Source organism: Colius striatus, chromosome 3 (genome assembly GCF_028858725.1).
Source record: "Colius striatus isolate bColStr4 chromosome 3, bColStr4.1.hap1, whole genome shotgun sequence".
NCBI lineage: Eukaryota > Metazoa > Chordata > Aves > Coliiformes > Coliidae > Colius > Colius striatus.
The window spans coordinates 53,222,212-53,240,425 of record NC_084761.1 but is presented as its reverse complement, the minus strand read 5'-3'; the positions used below and the strand labels follow the sequence as shown (position 1 = coordinate 53,240,425).

At 39.2% G+C, this 18,214-nt stretch overlaps 1 protein-coding gene across 6 annotated transcripts in view; it reads right to left on the bottom strand.

The window, feature by feature from the left end:
* The window catches only part of LOC133625223 (uncharacterized), a 67,152-nt gene that overhangs the window by 14,268 nt on the left and 34,670 nt on the right, over nt 1-18,214 (bottom strand). For all 6 annotated transcript variants that reach the window (XM_061994026.1, XM_061994027.1, XM_061994028.1 and 3 more), the window contains 3 exons: nt 8,631-8,670; nt 7,533-7,584; nt 4,226-4,337 (listed from right to left, as the gene is read on the bottom strand). In XM_061994026.1, coding sequence (XP_061850010.1) covers nt 4,226-4,337; nt 7,533-7,584; nt 8,631-8,670 — 204 coding nt within the window. The remainder of the gene's footprint in view (nt 1-4,225; nt 4,338-7,532; nt 7,585-8,630; nt 8,671-18,214) is intronic.

Genomic DNA, 18,214 nt, shown 5'->3' with positions numbered 1-18,214 from the left:
GTTTCTGTGGGATACAGAACTTATCAGTTCTTATCAGGCATAGCAATCAGACATCTACTATTAGCTTTCAAATGGCAATAAACACATCACAGAATCACAGAATCCTTACAGTTGGAAAAAACCTTTAAGATCATCAGGTTCAACCACTAAACTCACACTGCCAGGCCCATCACTAACTAAACTGTATCCCTCAGCACCTCATCTACGTTTCTTCTAAATGTCTTCAGCAATGGTGACTCCACCACCACCCTGGGCAGCCTGTTCCAATGCTAAATAAACATCTGAGTGAAAAAGTTCTTCTTAATGTTCTTCCTGATATTCTTCCTGATTCCCTGGCACAATTTGAGCCCATTTCCTCAAGTTCTATCATTCATTATTGCAGAGAAGAGACTGACCCGCACATCATAACAACTCCCCTTCAGTAGCTGTAGAGTGATCATATCTCCTCTCAGTCTCTTCTCTAGCCTAAACATCTCCAGCTCCCTCAGCTGCTCCTCATAAGACCTGTGCTCTAGACCCTTTGCCAGCTTCATTGTCCATCTCTGGACACGCTCCAGCGCCTCAAATGTCCATCTTGTAGTGAGGGGCCCAGAACTGGACATAGTATTTGAGCTGCAGCCTCAGCAGCATCAAGTATAGGGGGACAATTACTCCCCTGGTCCTGCTGGTCACACTATTGCTGATACAAGCCAGGATGCCATTGGCCTTCTTGGCTACCTGGGCACACTGCTGGCTCATGTTCAGCTGGATGTCAATTAACATCCCCAGGTCTTTTTCCACAAGACAGCTCTCACGGCACTCTGCTCCAAGCCTGTAGTGCTACTGGGAGTTGTGTCCCAAGTGCAAAACCAGGCCGTGTTGAACCTCATGCAATTGGCCTCAGCCCATTGCTCCCACCTGTCCAGGTCCCTCTGAAGGGCCCCCCACCCTTAATCAGGTCTACACACCCACCCAGTTTGGTGTCATCAGCAAGTTTACTGAGGGTGCCCTCAATCCCCTCATTGAGATAATTGATAAAGATGTGAAACAAAACAGGCCCCAGCACTGAGCTCTGGGGAACACCACTGGTGACTGGCCACCAACTGGATTTAACTCCATTCACTTTGACTCTCTGGGCCTGGCCACCCAGCCAGTTTTCCACCCATCTCAGAGTAGGTCCACTCATACCATGGGCAGTCACTTTCTCCAGGAGAATGTTGTGGGAGACTGTGTCAAAGGCCTTACTGAAGTCCAGGACGACCATATTCACAGCCTTTCCTTCATCCACCAAGTGAGTCATCTTGTCATAGAAGGATATGAGATTGGTCAAACAGGATCTACCCTTCATAAAGCCATGTTGGCTGGGCCTGAACCCTTGGTTATCCTGTATGTGCCTCAGGATAATCTGTTGCATAACCTTTCCTAGCATCACGGTCAAGCTAACAGGCCTGTACTTGCCAGGATCTTCCTTCCAGCCCTTCTTGTAGATGGGGGTCATAGTAATCACCCTCCAGCCCTCTGGAACCTCCCTGGTGAACCAGGACTGCTGGTAGTGGGCTGGTGAGCACTTCTGCCAGCTCCCTCAGATGGACACCATCTGGCCTTACTGACTCACGTGCATCAAGGTGGAGCAGCAGGTCACACACTACTTCCCTTTGGACTAAGGTGGCCTCATTCCATCCCTTGTCTCTGTCTTCTGACTCAGGTGGACAGGTGCCCAGAGAAGAGTTGATTTTACTATAGAAGACTGAGGCAAAGAAGGCATTAAATACCTCAGCCTTTTTCACTCAGTTTCCCCCTTCCTCCATTAAAGGGTGAAGATTCCCTTAAGCCTTTCTTTTATTGCTAATATATTTGTAGAAACTTTTCTTATTGTTCAAGTTGAGCCTTAGCCCTTCTGATTTTCTCCCTACATGATCTCACAACATCCTTATTGTTCTCCTGGGCTGCCTGACCTTTCTTCCAAAGATCATCAATTCTCTTTTTCCTCCTGAGCTCCAGCATAAGCCAGAACAGTTTTGTGCCCCGCCAGCTCATCTTCTTGCACATGGGAACAGCTTGATCTTGCACCTTGAAGATGTCCTTCTTGAAGAATATCCATCTTTCCTGGACTCCTTTTGCTCTTTAGGACTGTCTCCTAAAGGACAATAGCTATCAACTTCCTAAACAATTCAAAGTCTCCCCTCTGGAAATACAAGCTGACAGTTCTGCTGATCTCCCTCCTTGCTTCTCAGTATTGAGAACTCTTATCATTTCATGATCACTATGTCCTTGGCAGCTTCCAACCATCACATCCCACACCAAATCTTCGTCTGTGAACACCAGGTCCATCAAGGTGCCTCCCCTTGCTGGCTCTCTCACCAGCTGCCTGAGAGAGTTAGATTCCACACACTCCTGGACTGTCTCATCTCCGCTGTGTTGTATTCCCAGCAGACACCTGGGAATCTGGTTGAAGTTCCCTATGAGAATGAGGGCCAGCGACCCCAAGAGTTTTCCCACTTGCTTAAAGAACATCTCATCTATCTCCTCATCCTGAATGGGCAGCCTAAAACAGACTCCTACCATGACATCCCCTTGTTGTCCTTTCCCCTGATTTTTACCTACAAACACTACACTATCCTCACCATCACTGACCTCAAAACAGTCAAGGTACTCCCTAACATAAAGGCCTACCCCTCTGTCTCTCCTGCCTTGCCTGACCCTTCTGAAGAGTCTGTAGTCATCCCGTGCAGCACTCCAGCCATGTGACCCATCTGACCACATTTCTGTAACAGCAATGATGTCCCAATTTCCTTAGTGCACAATGGCTTCAAGCTCTTCCTGTTTGTTGCCCATGCTGTGTGCATTGGTGTAGATGCATTGCAGATGGGTTACCAATTCTGTCACCTCTCGGGAGGAAGATGTCCTGTCTTCCACATGATCATTTCCAGATGTTTCTGTGGCCTTGATACACAGTCATACATGTATTTCAAAATTTTTCTACATGCTATAGAACATTCCCTACTAACTTATGAGTTGCTACACTATTCTAATACCAGTTTTGAGAAGTACTACTCACCCGTATCAGGAATCCAGAATAAATCTTAACATACTGGCACCTTCATAGCATTTTTTTTTTTATATATGCAGACATAAATACCTGAATTACTCTTTCAGCATTAGTATTACTTTTAGAAATATTCCTAGCAAATGATCTTTAGGAACAGTCACTTGATTCAGATTTGACAATATTTAGCCACAGATTTAATTTAATTCTCCGATTTATCTGCTGACCAGGAATAAGGTAATAAAGACCTTGTTTGGACCAAAAGGAAATTATGAAGTGTGCTGCCCAGAGGGGTTGTGGAGTCTCCTTCCTTGGAGTTCTTCAAGATCCACCTGGACATGTTCCAATGTGACCTGATCTAGGTGAACCTGCTTCTGCAGGGGGGTTGGACTAGATGATCTCTAAAGGTCCCTTCCAATCCTACCATTCTATGATTTTATGATTCTATGTTAAGAATACTGTATAGCCAATAGAAAGAACGTAAAATTGTTCAAGTGTCTAGCACTTTCAGTAACCAGCTAGTACCTAGTGGCTGGCTCGGATGAGTGACTCTGATTGAACATTTCCTTTTCTTTGCAGCTACCCTGACCTGCTCCATTCAGCTCACTCTTTTGCCCTTATCAAGCTTCTTCTGCTCTTTCTGCAGAGAATTTGGTTAGACAAGTCTAACAGAAATGCAGGAATTTTCATGTACATCCAACTCCTATAATTCTGTGATTCTATGTTTTCCTTAAAAGTCACCACTTCAGGTTGGTCCCTTTCTTGTTCCTTTTGTGAAGACTTCCATATGGAACAGGGCCAAATTTTAATTATCTAAATGCTAAGCATTCTCTAAGTCTGCTCTCCATTCTGAACACAACTATTCTAATGTAAGATAAAGCCATCTATCTCTAGGGTTAATAAAGCAATATTGCAGTATACTTTGAAAACATGGTTCAATTTCAAGCCAGCATTCAAGCGTCTTCAGTTGTGTCTAAGGCTTAGGTTAACAATTTATTTAATACACGTTAAGAGTCTCAAACACATTTTCTGCTGTGTAATGCTAAACTCTTTCAAGAAAATTAGCTTAAGTGTTTTGCAACAGACTTAACAATATATGGTGTAAAGAGGTAAAATATACTTCACAGATGAAATCCAGAACATGATTTTTCAGGACAAAGACAGTAAATGATACATTCACAAATAAAAAGATTAACATACCTTTCAATTCACTGCTAATCTTAGGTGGATCAACTGAAACAACCTCATCTGATGTAAATGTGAGATCCTCCTCAAATGTCTCAACATGCTGCCCATTTAAAAAGAGGTTGATCTGGAAAGAAATATCCATTTTCAAAATGTCAAATTAGAAATCCAGTGTGATGTGAATAAATAAAGCACATTCCCAATTAAGTATTCATCTGGCACATTTTCATAACAGTTTTACAGATAAGATTTTGCTGCTCCCTTTTTAAAATTCACAATAATGAGCCATTATAAACCTAAAAGAAATATTTATGTAGGGCAATGACATAAAAATCAAAGAAACGTACTATCCAGTTGGGTATGTTTTAAAGGAAGACAAATATCTCTCATTTCCCTCTATATACAGCAGCACTATATAGTATTTTGTGTCACAATTCTTGGCAGCTGGATCCCAAAACTTGAAAGCTTACAGCTCTTCCATGCTATAACCCCCTTTCTTCGTAATATCACTGTATATATTAATAACAAACTTCTCTTTGGATTCTATATTCATGCTCAAGTAAATTTTGTGAAAGAAATTTGTAAAAAATAAACTAATATTTATTTTGAGTTAATGTTGATACGAAAAACACAAAATAAAAAAAGTACCATACTATTCACCTTGCACGATGATCTTCCCCTGACAATGAAATCTGAAAAAATACATAGTCAAGTGTGCTATTTCATTAGCTGATTTGGCTGTTCGTTGAAGAGGTAAGCAAAGTTTTCTCTCGCTAAAAAAACCCAACTCTGTAAAAAAAATTAACTGAATCCATTTCATCTGTATTGGAGGACTCCCAGTACTAAAGGCCCAGGCATACAATCAGGTTACATACACTATTACAAAGAAACAACACCAACTTAGCTGCAGCAGCTATCAGTGCTCACTTGTCAGCAAATGCAAGACAATTCTCCTCAGCCCTCTTTCTTAAGATTAAAGAATAGCTAATAGTGACAAAGGCTCCAGTGATTATGTAAGAGCAAGATTTAAAAAAAAAATAGAAAAACTGTTCTTGCCTTCAGCAGATTTATTAGAATTTTTCTCTCTAGGGAAAAGTTTTAGGTTATTTTTAAACATGAAAAAGCACACATAGGAAGTAACTACTGTTTGCACTGTAAAACCACTGGTAACATGCAATAAAATTTGGACAATTGCATAAGAGCAGTGGAAACAAATAAGATATTGAAACCCAACTGACACCCAAAAAGGAGTTAAACACAAAACAAAAGAACCCACTGTGTCAATGTTAACATATCTGAAAATCTCCTTATGCAGTTTCCTTGGTTTTGGGTCAAATGCTGAACTAGAGCAATTAGACTCTTTGTCACTGAACTTCCAATCTAGAAAAGCAGTTAACTCACACCGTAATTCATCTGTAATCTCCAGCTAGACCATTGTTAACATGTGGATAAACCTTCAATAAAGGACTCAAATCACTTACACCCCAATTTTATGTAACCTTTAATATTATTGCAGTACAACAATGACAGGTCCTGTGGCATTTTGTTAACAGCGTTTCAGTGCATCCACTCAATTAGTTACACACAGCAAGGACTTTTGTCTTCTGTATTGGGAAGAGTAGATGAGACACTGCTTTCTTTCCCTGCTACATTAGGTTACTATTTAATCCCAACAGCATTTTACCAAGTCTGTAAGACAGTGCTAATTAGTAAGTTATACATTTAATTTGATGAACAGAACAGAGCTAGGCTAAAAGAGATAATTTTATATTAAACTTGGCAATGACAAGCTATTTGTACAAAGCAAATGTAAGTGACAATAAAAATAAGTACTTCAACTTCTTTAACCAAGAAAGGGGGGGGGAGGTTAATGCTTTTCCACTAGGCACAGTTTATAAATTTAGTTTTAACAACTAAATAGCACCTTCTCTCTGTAAAATTAGTCTTACATTATTTCCCACTAATGCAGAGTACTATTCAAAGAAAAAATGTAAAATCTGGGCTTATTTGTGCAAAGTAGTGGATGCATGTTAAAAAATTAAAATTAAACCAGTCTTTTTTTGAAATGCTTAGAGCGTGTACATTGACTGCTGATAATCATTTTACAAAGTTGGTTTTTTGTTCTATTGCTCTCCCTGACATTTCCCCACTCTCCCTCTTTTCACTTGCAACCTCTGCACTAAGGCTTCCCATCACCACCCTAAGTAGAAGCCTGTCACAATACTTGTGGTAACAGACCAATGTTTCAGATTTCAGCCACTTTTGTCATGGTGAATGAGTGAAAAAGCTCTTACTGACTGAGAAGCATCATTACTAGGATGTCTTTGCATGAGATGCGTGCAATAACTACAAGTCAGTTAAATGCCTTGAAAAGGAAGGGCATAAGGGCCTATTTTTATATCAGTCTCCGAAGGATAAATTTCTCATCATGTCTCTGGTGACATGCAGGAAGGCATAAACAAATATTTATAAATCCAAACATTTTATGTCTTTAACAAACCCATTTTCTTCAAGTTTTCTTATAGACTTCAATCTAGTCACAGGTATGTGCATAATGGAAAAGGAGGGCTCTAGCTCAATGTTTCACCCTACACTGTAATTTCTCCCCTAGGACTGCCTAGTCACCTGAACCCTAACTTATCAGACTGAAAGAAACTATTGCTATGAACCGAGTAGGGCTACAGAGATAGACTTCATTCACAGGTTTCTCCATGTGATACTCACCCCAATAGTTGCACAGGCTTTCACAATTTTACAGATTTTGCAATATAGGCAAGTGCAGAAATTACTACTCCTATTTTTATAGACAGGGTCTAATTCTCAAAGTAAAACTTGTGTAAATCTGAGGAAATTCACCGATTTTAATATCACTTTCCAGTTGTATGTACAAAATGTAGACATCTCAAAAAGTCAGATGTGTCCAAGTTCACATGATTAATGCTTAACTGGCTGAACACTCAATTGTCTTCTCTTTAAAGAGAGACTATTAATTTTCAAAAAGAAAAAAAAAAATCCTAAGCAGTCTTTGCAAATGCAGTAAAATTAATTCACACCTACAGTTCTAAGAACCTGAACAGAGAAGTTCAGTTTTGATGCAAGATATTTCAAAATTCACAGCAGTTAAAATGCAAGATGGGCAAGATTCAACTGTTGTAAAGTGCTCTTTGTGAATAATATTAGTCTATGGGAAAATATTTTCAGTCCAAGTTACCAGGATACTTTGCAGTTTTAGGACTTAAAGTTACTGAAAAATGCCAAAGTCGGCAGAATTTTTCCAATGACTTCAAAGAGAATAGAGCAGGCTTTAAGCGCCAAGTCTTACCTGAACATTGCTTTTGGGATAACAGAAGAAAAATGGCTTCAAAACTGGAGACCTAGACACACAAAACAAGCATAAACACATTTAACCAGAAATTAATTAAAATGTCAGAACACGTATCTTTAGACTATTCATATGCCAGACAAACACTTGGAAAATTAAAAGCTGTTTTGCCATGATTAGCAACAATTTTCCAAACAATTTTGGAAAGCCCAGTAAGTGTAGAAATGCCTTCATTTCACTATTAAGAAGTAACACTTTGTGGATTTTTAAGAAAAAACAAAGCAACACAAAACAAGAAAATTTAACACAAAAGAAATTAAGTCAAAATACTGAAACTATTTTCTTGACAAAGGATGCACTTCATGACACTGAAGTCTACTGCACCGTCATCAGCTCCATATTGATACCTAGGCTGGCTACACAGAACTACTAGAGATGTATCTAGTTTCTGTCCCCATCTCCATTGCAAGACAGGCATACCAAAGCATTTGCATAGGGACAGGAAATTCTTAGATGCCCTCACAAAAAAAAGTACAGAAAAGGTGAGCACATAAATCACCAGCAGGTTTTAGCCATATCTAGAAAAATATTGAATGAAAAATTTTTTTATATGCTCAACATGATTTTCTTCAGGTTGCTCACATAAAGGGTTCAAGCTAACATTTTGTGGGATGTTCTGGGACACTGGGCCTCACATTTCTTGCTGAAGTGGGCTGGCACAGATATAAATTTGCTGTACCCGTATTCCAAACTAATAGGTAGAAGAAAAATGTGGTCCATAAATGTGTGTAGTAGCACAGGTTTGAGGCTACTGCCCTGCCATAAAATCATATTTGAAGTTCTCCCTACAGGTCATTAACACATTATTATGAGCTGAGCAGAGACTACGTAAGTAATATTCAACAATTTAATAAAGAATTTTACTATTTGCATTCATTTGTAGCACTCGCTACTAACTTGTCAGGAGGTATTAAGCATGCTGTGCAACAACAGACTTCAGTTGCTTCTGCTGTTTCAAGGTGGTGAAGCTTGTGATGGCAAGTGGTAGAACACTACCATCACATATTACGAGAAGTTAACAACCAGGAGTTAACTTACACTCTGGGGCGCCCTCCAACAATTCCAGTGAGGCCGGGTGCTGGAAATGGAAAATAAATTCACAAAAGAACTGTTAAAGGCATCTTCAAAACACTACAGCTCGTAGTTTACTGTATCTTAAATAATTTCTAAAATGCACATGTAGTAATACTGAGAAATATCTCACAAATCACAGATGTTCTTATAAATTAATAGAACTGAACATTTTAGACAACATTTTAAAAGGCAAAGCATGTAAAGGGTATAGTGACTTTAAAAAAAAATATTTCCAAATGTTCCAAGCATAAACTAAATCTTTAGTCCCTTCTGAATTATTTTGTATACCAATGGCAGTCAGGCACAACATATTTGACATAAAAATAACTTTGCTTTGCATTTTTTGTTGCTGCTGTTTTATTTCCTTTTAAGGAGAGCAGAGAAAAAAATTCTGATCTGAGTCATGGTTTGTTTAATACTTGTTTGATGCGACTTCTTATTAGATTAACTGTTTCAGATTAACTTGCACTTTTCTCTTTTATCATTTTCACTGGCTAACTTCACTTTTTTTAAGGTGCTGCACACTGCAGATATCAATCTCTTTGATACACAGGTAACTTAATGCCTTAAGATACTTCATGATCCAAGATTTGCAGTAAGATATCACTGTGATTAGACTCTTCTTTATCCTCAATATCAGATTATCATAAACCCATCTGCCTAGCTCAGTATTTCTGAAAGAAATAGTTGTGTTCTCATCTTGAGCACAACTTCTCATCCTTCTTTCTGGCACAGATAGCATGCATACATTACATCTCAGAGCTCCATATAATATTGCAGGGGAAAGAAACAGTAAGGTGAATATATTATATCAGTCTAGGAATTAAACACATGTATTAAGCAGTCCCTTAAAAATGAATGCTATGGCAAGCTGCCCATATAGCGTATTTAACTAAATTAATCCTGGCTAAAATGGGCTTCACACTTCCTCGAGGTGTCAATTCTCTGTGCTCCAAACACACTAAGCTCACGCTGCTAACCTCCACTTCTCAGCAGGCTATTTTAGCTTGGATTCAGTGCCTTGGTAAGGTGGACACATACTAGTGGCAGCACAGGTGGTACAATATAGCATAGATAACAGAGTCTTTCCATATTCACATTGACTGGAAGCGCTTTCCCTGAAATAGGGGATAACAAGTTGTTTTAATGAAGTTCTTGAATATGCTGTTATGTCATCCTTATCTTGATCATGCTGCTCCATAATCAGAGACACATTCAGAATCAACAAAACTAAAATTGTGTGCACATCTGAATGACTGATTCAGATATGGTAACTGCAATAAATAAAGCTAAAATTATGGAAAAGGTCTTTGTCGTAAGGTTAGTCCATAATGTCATGGTTTGACATGACAGTGTTCTCTGGTAAGGGGGAAGGGGCTGTAAAGATGGCTCCTGTAAGTAGTTGCTCGCAACTCTCCCCAGTTCTGAGCCAGACCCACTGCTGGGGCTGAGCTAATTAGATGCCTCCACAATCACTTTTTAATAAGAAGCCAGAAGAGGAGGCTTTTTCCTCCTTCTTCTTCCTGTTTCTTCCTTCTTCTGTCCTTTCTTCTTTTTCTGACTGGTGGAGGTGCAAGGAATAGGAACAGTGAGAGAGACAGCCATGCAGACTCCAAGGTCAGTGAGGAAAGAGAGGAGGAGGTGTGCTGGAGCAGAGACACCCCTGCATTCTATGGAGAGGACTGGTGAAGCTGAGATCTATTTTCATTTCTTTAAAGACCCCGCATCAGCGGTAGAGACTCATTTTGATAATGACCCTGTATCAGGGGTAGAGACTCATGTTGCTAGAGCTGGCCTCAGACCAGGGGCAGCTTCATTAAAGGCCCCGAGCCCAGTACAGTGACTAGGGCCAGAGGAGGCTGTGTCCCATGGGAAGGACCCACTCACTTCACTACAGACCCCAAGCCAGGGGCTGTGATTTTGTTCTTTAAAACTATGGCCGGAAGAGGCCGTGTTTCGAGGGAGGGACCCTTTATCACTATAACTGGAGCTGGCCGTGTCCTGAGGACGGGACCCAATATCCACAGCTGTAACTGTGGGGAGGAACCCACGACAAATCAACTCATTAAACTTATGCCCAGAAAAGGCCTTGTCCTGAGAGAGGGACCCTATAACTGCAGAAACTGCAGCCATGGCGAAGAACTCATGCCAGAGATATTCACCAAGGACTGCGTCCCGTGTGAGGGAACTTTGTCTCGGCAGAAGCCGCAGCTGTTGGGAGCAACTCACACCAGAGAAGTTCGTTAAGGACTGTGTCCCAGGGGAGGAACCCTGTGTTGGAGCAGGGGAAGAATGCCAGGACTCGTCCTCATCTGAGCAGAGAGAAGCAGCAGAGCCCATCTGTGAGAGACTGACTACATCCCCCACTCCCTACTCCTCGAGCCATTTAGTGGGGAGGAAGCAGAGATATCAGGAGCAGTGAGCTAGGCCCGAGAAGAAATGAGGGATGGGGAGGGAGATCTTAAAGTGCTGGTTGTAATTTTCTCATCATCCTACTCTCTTTTTGCTTTTATTCCATTCTGTTTCTTATAGAATAAACTTTCCTACTTTTCTCTATAAGTCAAGTACTGGAGTCTGTTTTGCCTGGAACCGCAATTGGCAGCGAGCCCTCCCTGCCCTTGTCTCAATCCACAACAACATTGCTTATCTTTTTACTCCCTTTTCGCTGGGGCCTCTGTCATCCTAATGAGGGTGGTGGTGAATAGGGGCATGGAGCGAGACACTGTCGTGGTGCTGCTGTGCTAGCTGGGCCAAACCACGACACATAATCACTCCTGCCAGCTTGGCCAGTGTGCCAGCACAGTACTTGCACATTGTAACTAATTCTAACAATAAGACAGACTTCAACAACTGTATTTTTATTGAGAGCTTGAAAAAACAAACCAGCCTCTAAACACAACAATCTCTAGAAGGTGCTACAGTCAAGAACAATTGGAAGGGACTAGAGGTACTAGTGTTAACTTTCCTAGTGAAAGAATCTCTTACATTAATGTTACACAACTTTAAATAATCCAGTGAAGATTCAGCCCTACACAGCCCAATTACTTGCATGTTCATTCAAGAAGACAACTGTCATTTGACAATATAACCAACTGCAGTTATTTTACTGAATTATGTGCCTAGTTTAAGTTTTTGGGAGAGGAGGCTGGATAGGATAAGGTCATGTTGAAAATATACATTCATGAAGTTAGTTAATTTAAGCTATCTGTTGATTGTCCCATGGCTCACTTCCTGCTAGGCAGCTGATCTGCTCATTAAGGACACCAGATTTTGCTCTGACATCAGTTTCAACTTCCTGAAAGTCCTCAAAGAAAGCTGTTCACTTGCCTGCTCTCAGACAGTGGAACTTGGCTCCTACAACAAAGCAATTCTCTAAACACTGAGGAGAAAACAATCCAAGAGCAATCCCTGCTCATACCTTGAGGCTACGGTAATTGCTACTTGCTATTAGTAGTCTTCTAATGTTCTCCAGCACAAGCTACCCTAACAGAAGATCTGCCTCAGATCCTATAGCACAGATACCCCGCAGATAAATGGGACTGCACAGCAAAGCCACACCAGTTATTAATCTATGTCTTACCATTGTCTGGATTCATTGTGTATGTAAACATAATAAGACAGGAGTGCTTGTAAGTACATTTTATCTATATGAAATTCCTATTTAGACTTCAGGCAGAGAAGATGAAGCAAATCTTCAATTGATTATGCCTTACAATCACTCACTTGTTTCTGAGTAAACAGCACTGGAGCACAACATCCCATCTCAACCCAAGTCTCACGTGCCCAACACTTCTCCAGTAAAACAGAAGGAAGGCAGGGGAAGGTAAAGCACAACCAGGTAACAGTGTGCTTGTCACTGTGACCAGACCTACTTCTGCACAGTTAATTGTAATCTCATTATATCAGCTGTTGTCCCAAGACACCTTCTTTACAACCTACTAATGTTTGCGGTTTTTTTACTTTATGCATAGCATGCTTAAATATTTGCATAGATGCTCTCCTTCCCCTCTTTCTGTAAGATGACTTCTCTGTATCTACAATGACATGAATAACTTCTCACACTTGTTGAGAGAACCAATCCGCCTGCAGTATCAATTTAAGATCACCAGCTAAATTTAAGCTGGTGATCTCCTTTCCCAGAAACTTTAATAACTACTTTTTTCTATGACACCATCATTCATTAGCTCCTCAAGGCAAATAAGTATTACTAAGCACAGTGTCATCCTATCTGCCACTAGTCACCCTCTTGAATAAATTGCTTCACCTCAAGTTGACAGACAAGTTGCCACCATCTGCCAACTTCTGTGCCTTGGAATGTCACAAAATCAATGCATTGCAAATGAGCTAAATGTCTTTAAATTCATGACCATCCTTTCCATCTACTTATAATCTGCTCATCTATAGGTTCAGTATTTGTCTGTTGTAATCATCATACTGAATATCATGATATTTATTTTGCTTCAAGTGTACACAATCCAAAAGCCAACCATTTCCAAGAATGTTTTCCCTCTCAGTGCCTGAGGATCCAAACTGCTAAGCATGAGTTCTCCAGGTAGCTGGGCATTTAAAAGCAACGAGTCAATACTGCGGACTATATCCCTTGCGTTCCACTGATTTCATTAATCTCCAAATACATGGCATAACTGGAGAAACGTCAGGTACTAAGGTCACAAAATGTATGTCTTTCTAGGTGACTAAGCACCAGAACAGGAACTTTTCTTTGGATTCTTTGCATAAGGGTTTGAATCTACAATCAATTAGTATTTAGCCAGTACTTCTCTTTGATTAATCTGCACATTTCTTCATACAGCTTTTATGTATCTTTTTATTTATGACTCTTCCCTCCAGCATATTTTTTCTTGCCCATTGTCCCATCAATTACTTTAGGAAAAACAAGCCATCAACTTCTGTGTGCGTGTGTATGTGTATTTAAGTTTTTCAGTTTTTTTCCTTTGTGTTCATGATTCTTTCAGCATAGCAAGTTTCACCCAAATCTGAATGATGGAAAGGAACTTCAAGAATATCAAAGCATGCTAACACCCCACAATCATCACCATCTTGAGATTCGGCAGCAATGTACTGTCAAATGTGCATGTAGATAATACGAGATACACCCTCTTGTTACAGCAGGTCTGCTACTTCTGATACTCTGATTTAACTCTCCAGCTGCCTCTCAATCTTTTTTTCCCCCCCATCACCCTACAAACTCATCTGAGGATGGTCTTGCAATACTTTTAAAGCTCATGCTGGAAAAGATGTCAGGTTTCTGATAAATTTCATGATCACTGGTATCAGGCAAACAAACAAAATCAACATTGCTCTCAGCAGAGGCTGTCACAGCTCCTCCCTCCTCATCTTTTGGCACTCTTCTCTCTTGCCTTGCACCAGCTCAGAGAGTAGATCCTGTAAAAACCATCCCTACCAAAAAGAATCCTTAAAATCAGCCCAAACACACATCTATTTCAATATGTAGAACTATCATGTTCTAATACATTATAATCTATGCCATTATCTATGCCACAGATAGAACACTCTGTAAAATGTCCGATGGCAGGAAAAGCTCTGGAACTTCCAATTTGCCTATGAGATGCAAATTCCCAGTAAAGCAAGCTTTATTCCTTCCAGCTCATATAATTTGCCACTGGATTTTCTGATGGTGGGAAAGCCTCATGTTTTGCCTTCTTAGTAGTATCCTCCACCCTGTTCAAATATTACTTTAATGGCCACATCCAGTTTTGGCTTATTACTTCTTTAATCTACTTCTGTAGAAAAAAAAATTAATCTGTACAAATCTGTCTATTTTCAACAGAACATTACACAAGATATGAAAGAAAGATGTTAGACTGCCTGAAACATTTTGTAAAATGTTTTGGAGTAAAGAAAATGCCCTGAGTAGTGAAAAAACTAAAAAGGTTTAAGTACTTGAAATTCAACAAGTGATGCTGCCTTCTTTGAAACTTACACCGAGTTCCAAAATACAATGATATCTCTTGCCCACCAACTTCAAAGAAATTCACTTCTCAAGCATTATTGTTTTATGTGATCAAACCAGATAAATCTGAAATCCAAAGTTTTATACTCAATAGATCTTACAATATAATTGAGTAGAAAAATACATACAATCTTTCTTTACAGAGGTCAAGTATATGATCTTAATTATTCTATCTATGTGCTCCAAATATAGCATATAAACTATCTTCTGCAATATTAGTCTCAAAAAAATGGGGACTGCAGTAATCTGTTAGAACAAGGACATTTCTGGAAGTATCTTCCAACACACTAAGGAGATCAGTCATAATATTTACATATACTCAAGCACTTTAAAATCTCAAGTTGTATTAACCAGCTGTCATCTTAGTGTCAAACTCCGGTCATTTTAATGTGAAATAAGGGTCAGCACATGATTTCAGCTATTAGTGAAACATTACTTAGCTACTGAACCCCTATTAAACTACAAATGTCAGTTTCCCACAGGAAGGCTCTTCTCCAGCCTCTTCTACACTGCATTTTATTAAGAAAAAATACCTGAAGAACAGCAAATGAATACAATGCACAAGTTATTTAAATAAGACACAAGTTATTTAAATGCTAACCATATAGTGAAGGCACTTTCACTGAGAAGTAAGAATCTGATCTGTGATTCCTAGCTTTTATGAAATGAGAGTGAATTTCTGTAGAGTGAGCAATACAGAACTGCTGCAGAACTGCACTGAGCTCCCACAGGCTACTATAGACTTAAGAATCCTAGACACACAGATTTTTAACTGCTGACATAGAAAAGCTCACTTTATAGAACAGGAAAATAGATCCAAAGACCCTGCTTTCAAGACTGAACATTACAGATAACATTTAAAGTTATGTCTTTTACAGAAGAGTGTATGGGTACAAAACCAAACAAATTTGCTAGGTGCTGTTAAAAAAACTGACTATTAATCAACTTTCAAAGTAATGACAAATAAACAAAGCATACTTTTATCAATTCAAAGTTTAACAGTTTAAGTGTAAGAAAGATTAAACGATTGGATTAGGTGTTGGGGTGGGTTTTTGTGGTTTTTCTTTTTGGTTGGTTGTTTTTTTGTGCAAGCTATTTTTAATAGTTTGTATCCCTTTAAGCCCATCAGAACAGCACAGTCCAAATGAAAACTAATTAAATGTTAGAAAAGGCAAAGTAAACATCACACTCAACAGAAGTTTACAGTAAAAGCCTTGCATTCAAAACAAAATAAACAACAAATCACTCTCTAACATATGGCCTGTTTTTATATAGAGTAACTTCAAATTCTTCTCTGGGCTTAAGAATCCTATCTGCAACTTCAGTAATACTTCAGAAAATTTTTGTGCAAGGACACTCATATGCTCCACTGGTCTTCGAATACAATGTCAATTATGCATTAGGAAAAAAAATAGGGAATAGCTATGAAAATCTTAAGTCTTTCACTCTTGATTGTGGAAGCTTTAAAAAAAAAAATCTTTTTAAAAGATGCCACCTTCTCTAACTTCTCTCTTGCACATCTAAATCCTTAGCTATATTTCAGAGCCGAAACACACTTTAGCCCATTCCAACATTTGGGTAGCATTCCTTTATCTTTTCTTTCTGACAGACAATGAGACTTCATAGAAACTGGGAATTTCAAAGCAGCACAACACCTTGAGATGGTTGTCTTTTTACTAATTTTCAGAAGGTCTATGATAAATGGGGGGAAATCATCATTCACATTGATCAGAAATTACACAGCGCTTGCTTCTTACGAGGCCTAAGCTCTGTTATACTTTACATCTAGAAATACACACAAAAAATGTATCAAAAAATGTTTGAAATTATCAAAATTGCAAAATGAGTCAACAGTTAAGAAATACTGATATTAAGATTTTAAATTCACAAGACGAGCTACAAAGCACAGCTCTGACATTCAAGACAACATTCAATGATTTAAGTCTGCTGTGAAGCATTAGGAAAAAAGAAATCACTCCTTAACAACACAGTTGTAATAAGATTTTTAATGACAGGAATTTACTTTTATTTTTATTTACTTTTATCTTACTCTTTTCCCCTGCGATGTCTAAATACTATAACTGAAAACTCTCAAAAAAAAATGTGTATCATGCAAATATCTCAAAAAATTTTGACTCAATTTATTCAAATTTAGTCTAAATGAAAGCCACCAAACCTGGCTATTAAATAAGTCAATATTTATTTTTCCTACAACTTGTAATTCTCATGATACTGTTACTAAAATAAAACTGCCTACTATGTCTAGCCTGAGGCTCCAAAAATAGTAACTAGCATGCAGAAACAATCCAACAAAATACCAAGAGTGACAGTGCTCCTGGATTTCATCTCAGGTGTAGCTGATAAACACAGGTAGATCTAAAAGTCTAAGTTTGGTGCTGCCTCCTTCTCACATACATGAGTACCGGAAAAATCCCAAGGACCAGAGATGGAGCTCACAGGACTCACCACTACTATTCTAAACTATCAGATTCTCGTTCTGTACCTCTCTTCTCTACTCCCCATTCCTAAATTCCCGGTTCCCATAAATACTGGTGGAATGCCTTTCTAGCATTTCTTAAAGAGGAAAGCAGAAACAGGCCTTGATTTAAATTTTGCATGGTTTTGCTTCCTTCCACTTTCTCAGGAAATCATCTGTAAAGGAAACAAAATACTTTACAGTGTTACTAGATGTTAGAAAGCCGAGTCAATGGTGTTTACACAGCTTGCTAAAAGATTCATGGATGATGCTATATATGAAAATCATGACGTGTACACACACTAGTAGTATGTATGGACAGGTAGTGTCCACACACTACTTACATAGTAAACCAAATTGCTACTGAAGTGAAAGAAGATTACATTTAAAAATTATAATTCACGATCACTGGACATGGTCCAAGCAGAAGAGCTTTCTCGTTTTTGTCTGGTACAGATTGAATAAGTGTTCTTTGTTTCTTAAAAGTCACTCTCAAAATGTCAAAAAAAAATAATGGAATGAAGTATTTCAGTTCAGGTGACATCCATCTACAAGTCAACAACTCCCCCTTTCTCTTTGCTGCTGGTTATGAAGGACTTACAATTTGTTCCTGTTTTTCCTCTGTTTCTTATTAAAAGAATACTCTAAGTAAGAATGAAGCATTATTTGCAATCACACTCACAGTCACAGCCTCTCCTAAATCTGGGGGGTAGGTCATGACCAGGCTGGCAATCCTTGAAACACAGGATTTTACTGCTTAAAGGATGCTTTTGTTTTTACCAGGAAAAGTCACACATGTCTAAAACCTCACTTGCCCTCATTTTAGCAGAATAAAGCCACATAGGTTACATCATGTGGGATATGCAAAATTCACATCTGATAGGTATGCTCCATCCACCTAAGAGACAGCAGCCACAGCTGTTTTCACTCAATGCCCAGCAAGAAGCTGTGCACTGTACAAGAAGGGATCTCAGGTGCTCATTGCCTGGAACTCTTACTCAGCATATGAGAGGTTCAAGCTCTGCACTGTTCTCTGCCTATGGAAACTCCAGCCCTCCCATAAGTGTGGCCAAACTCCCA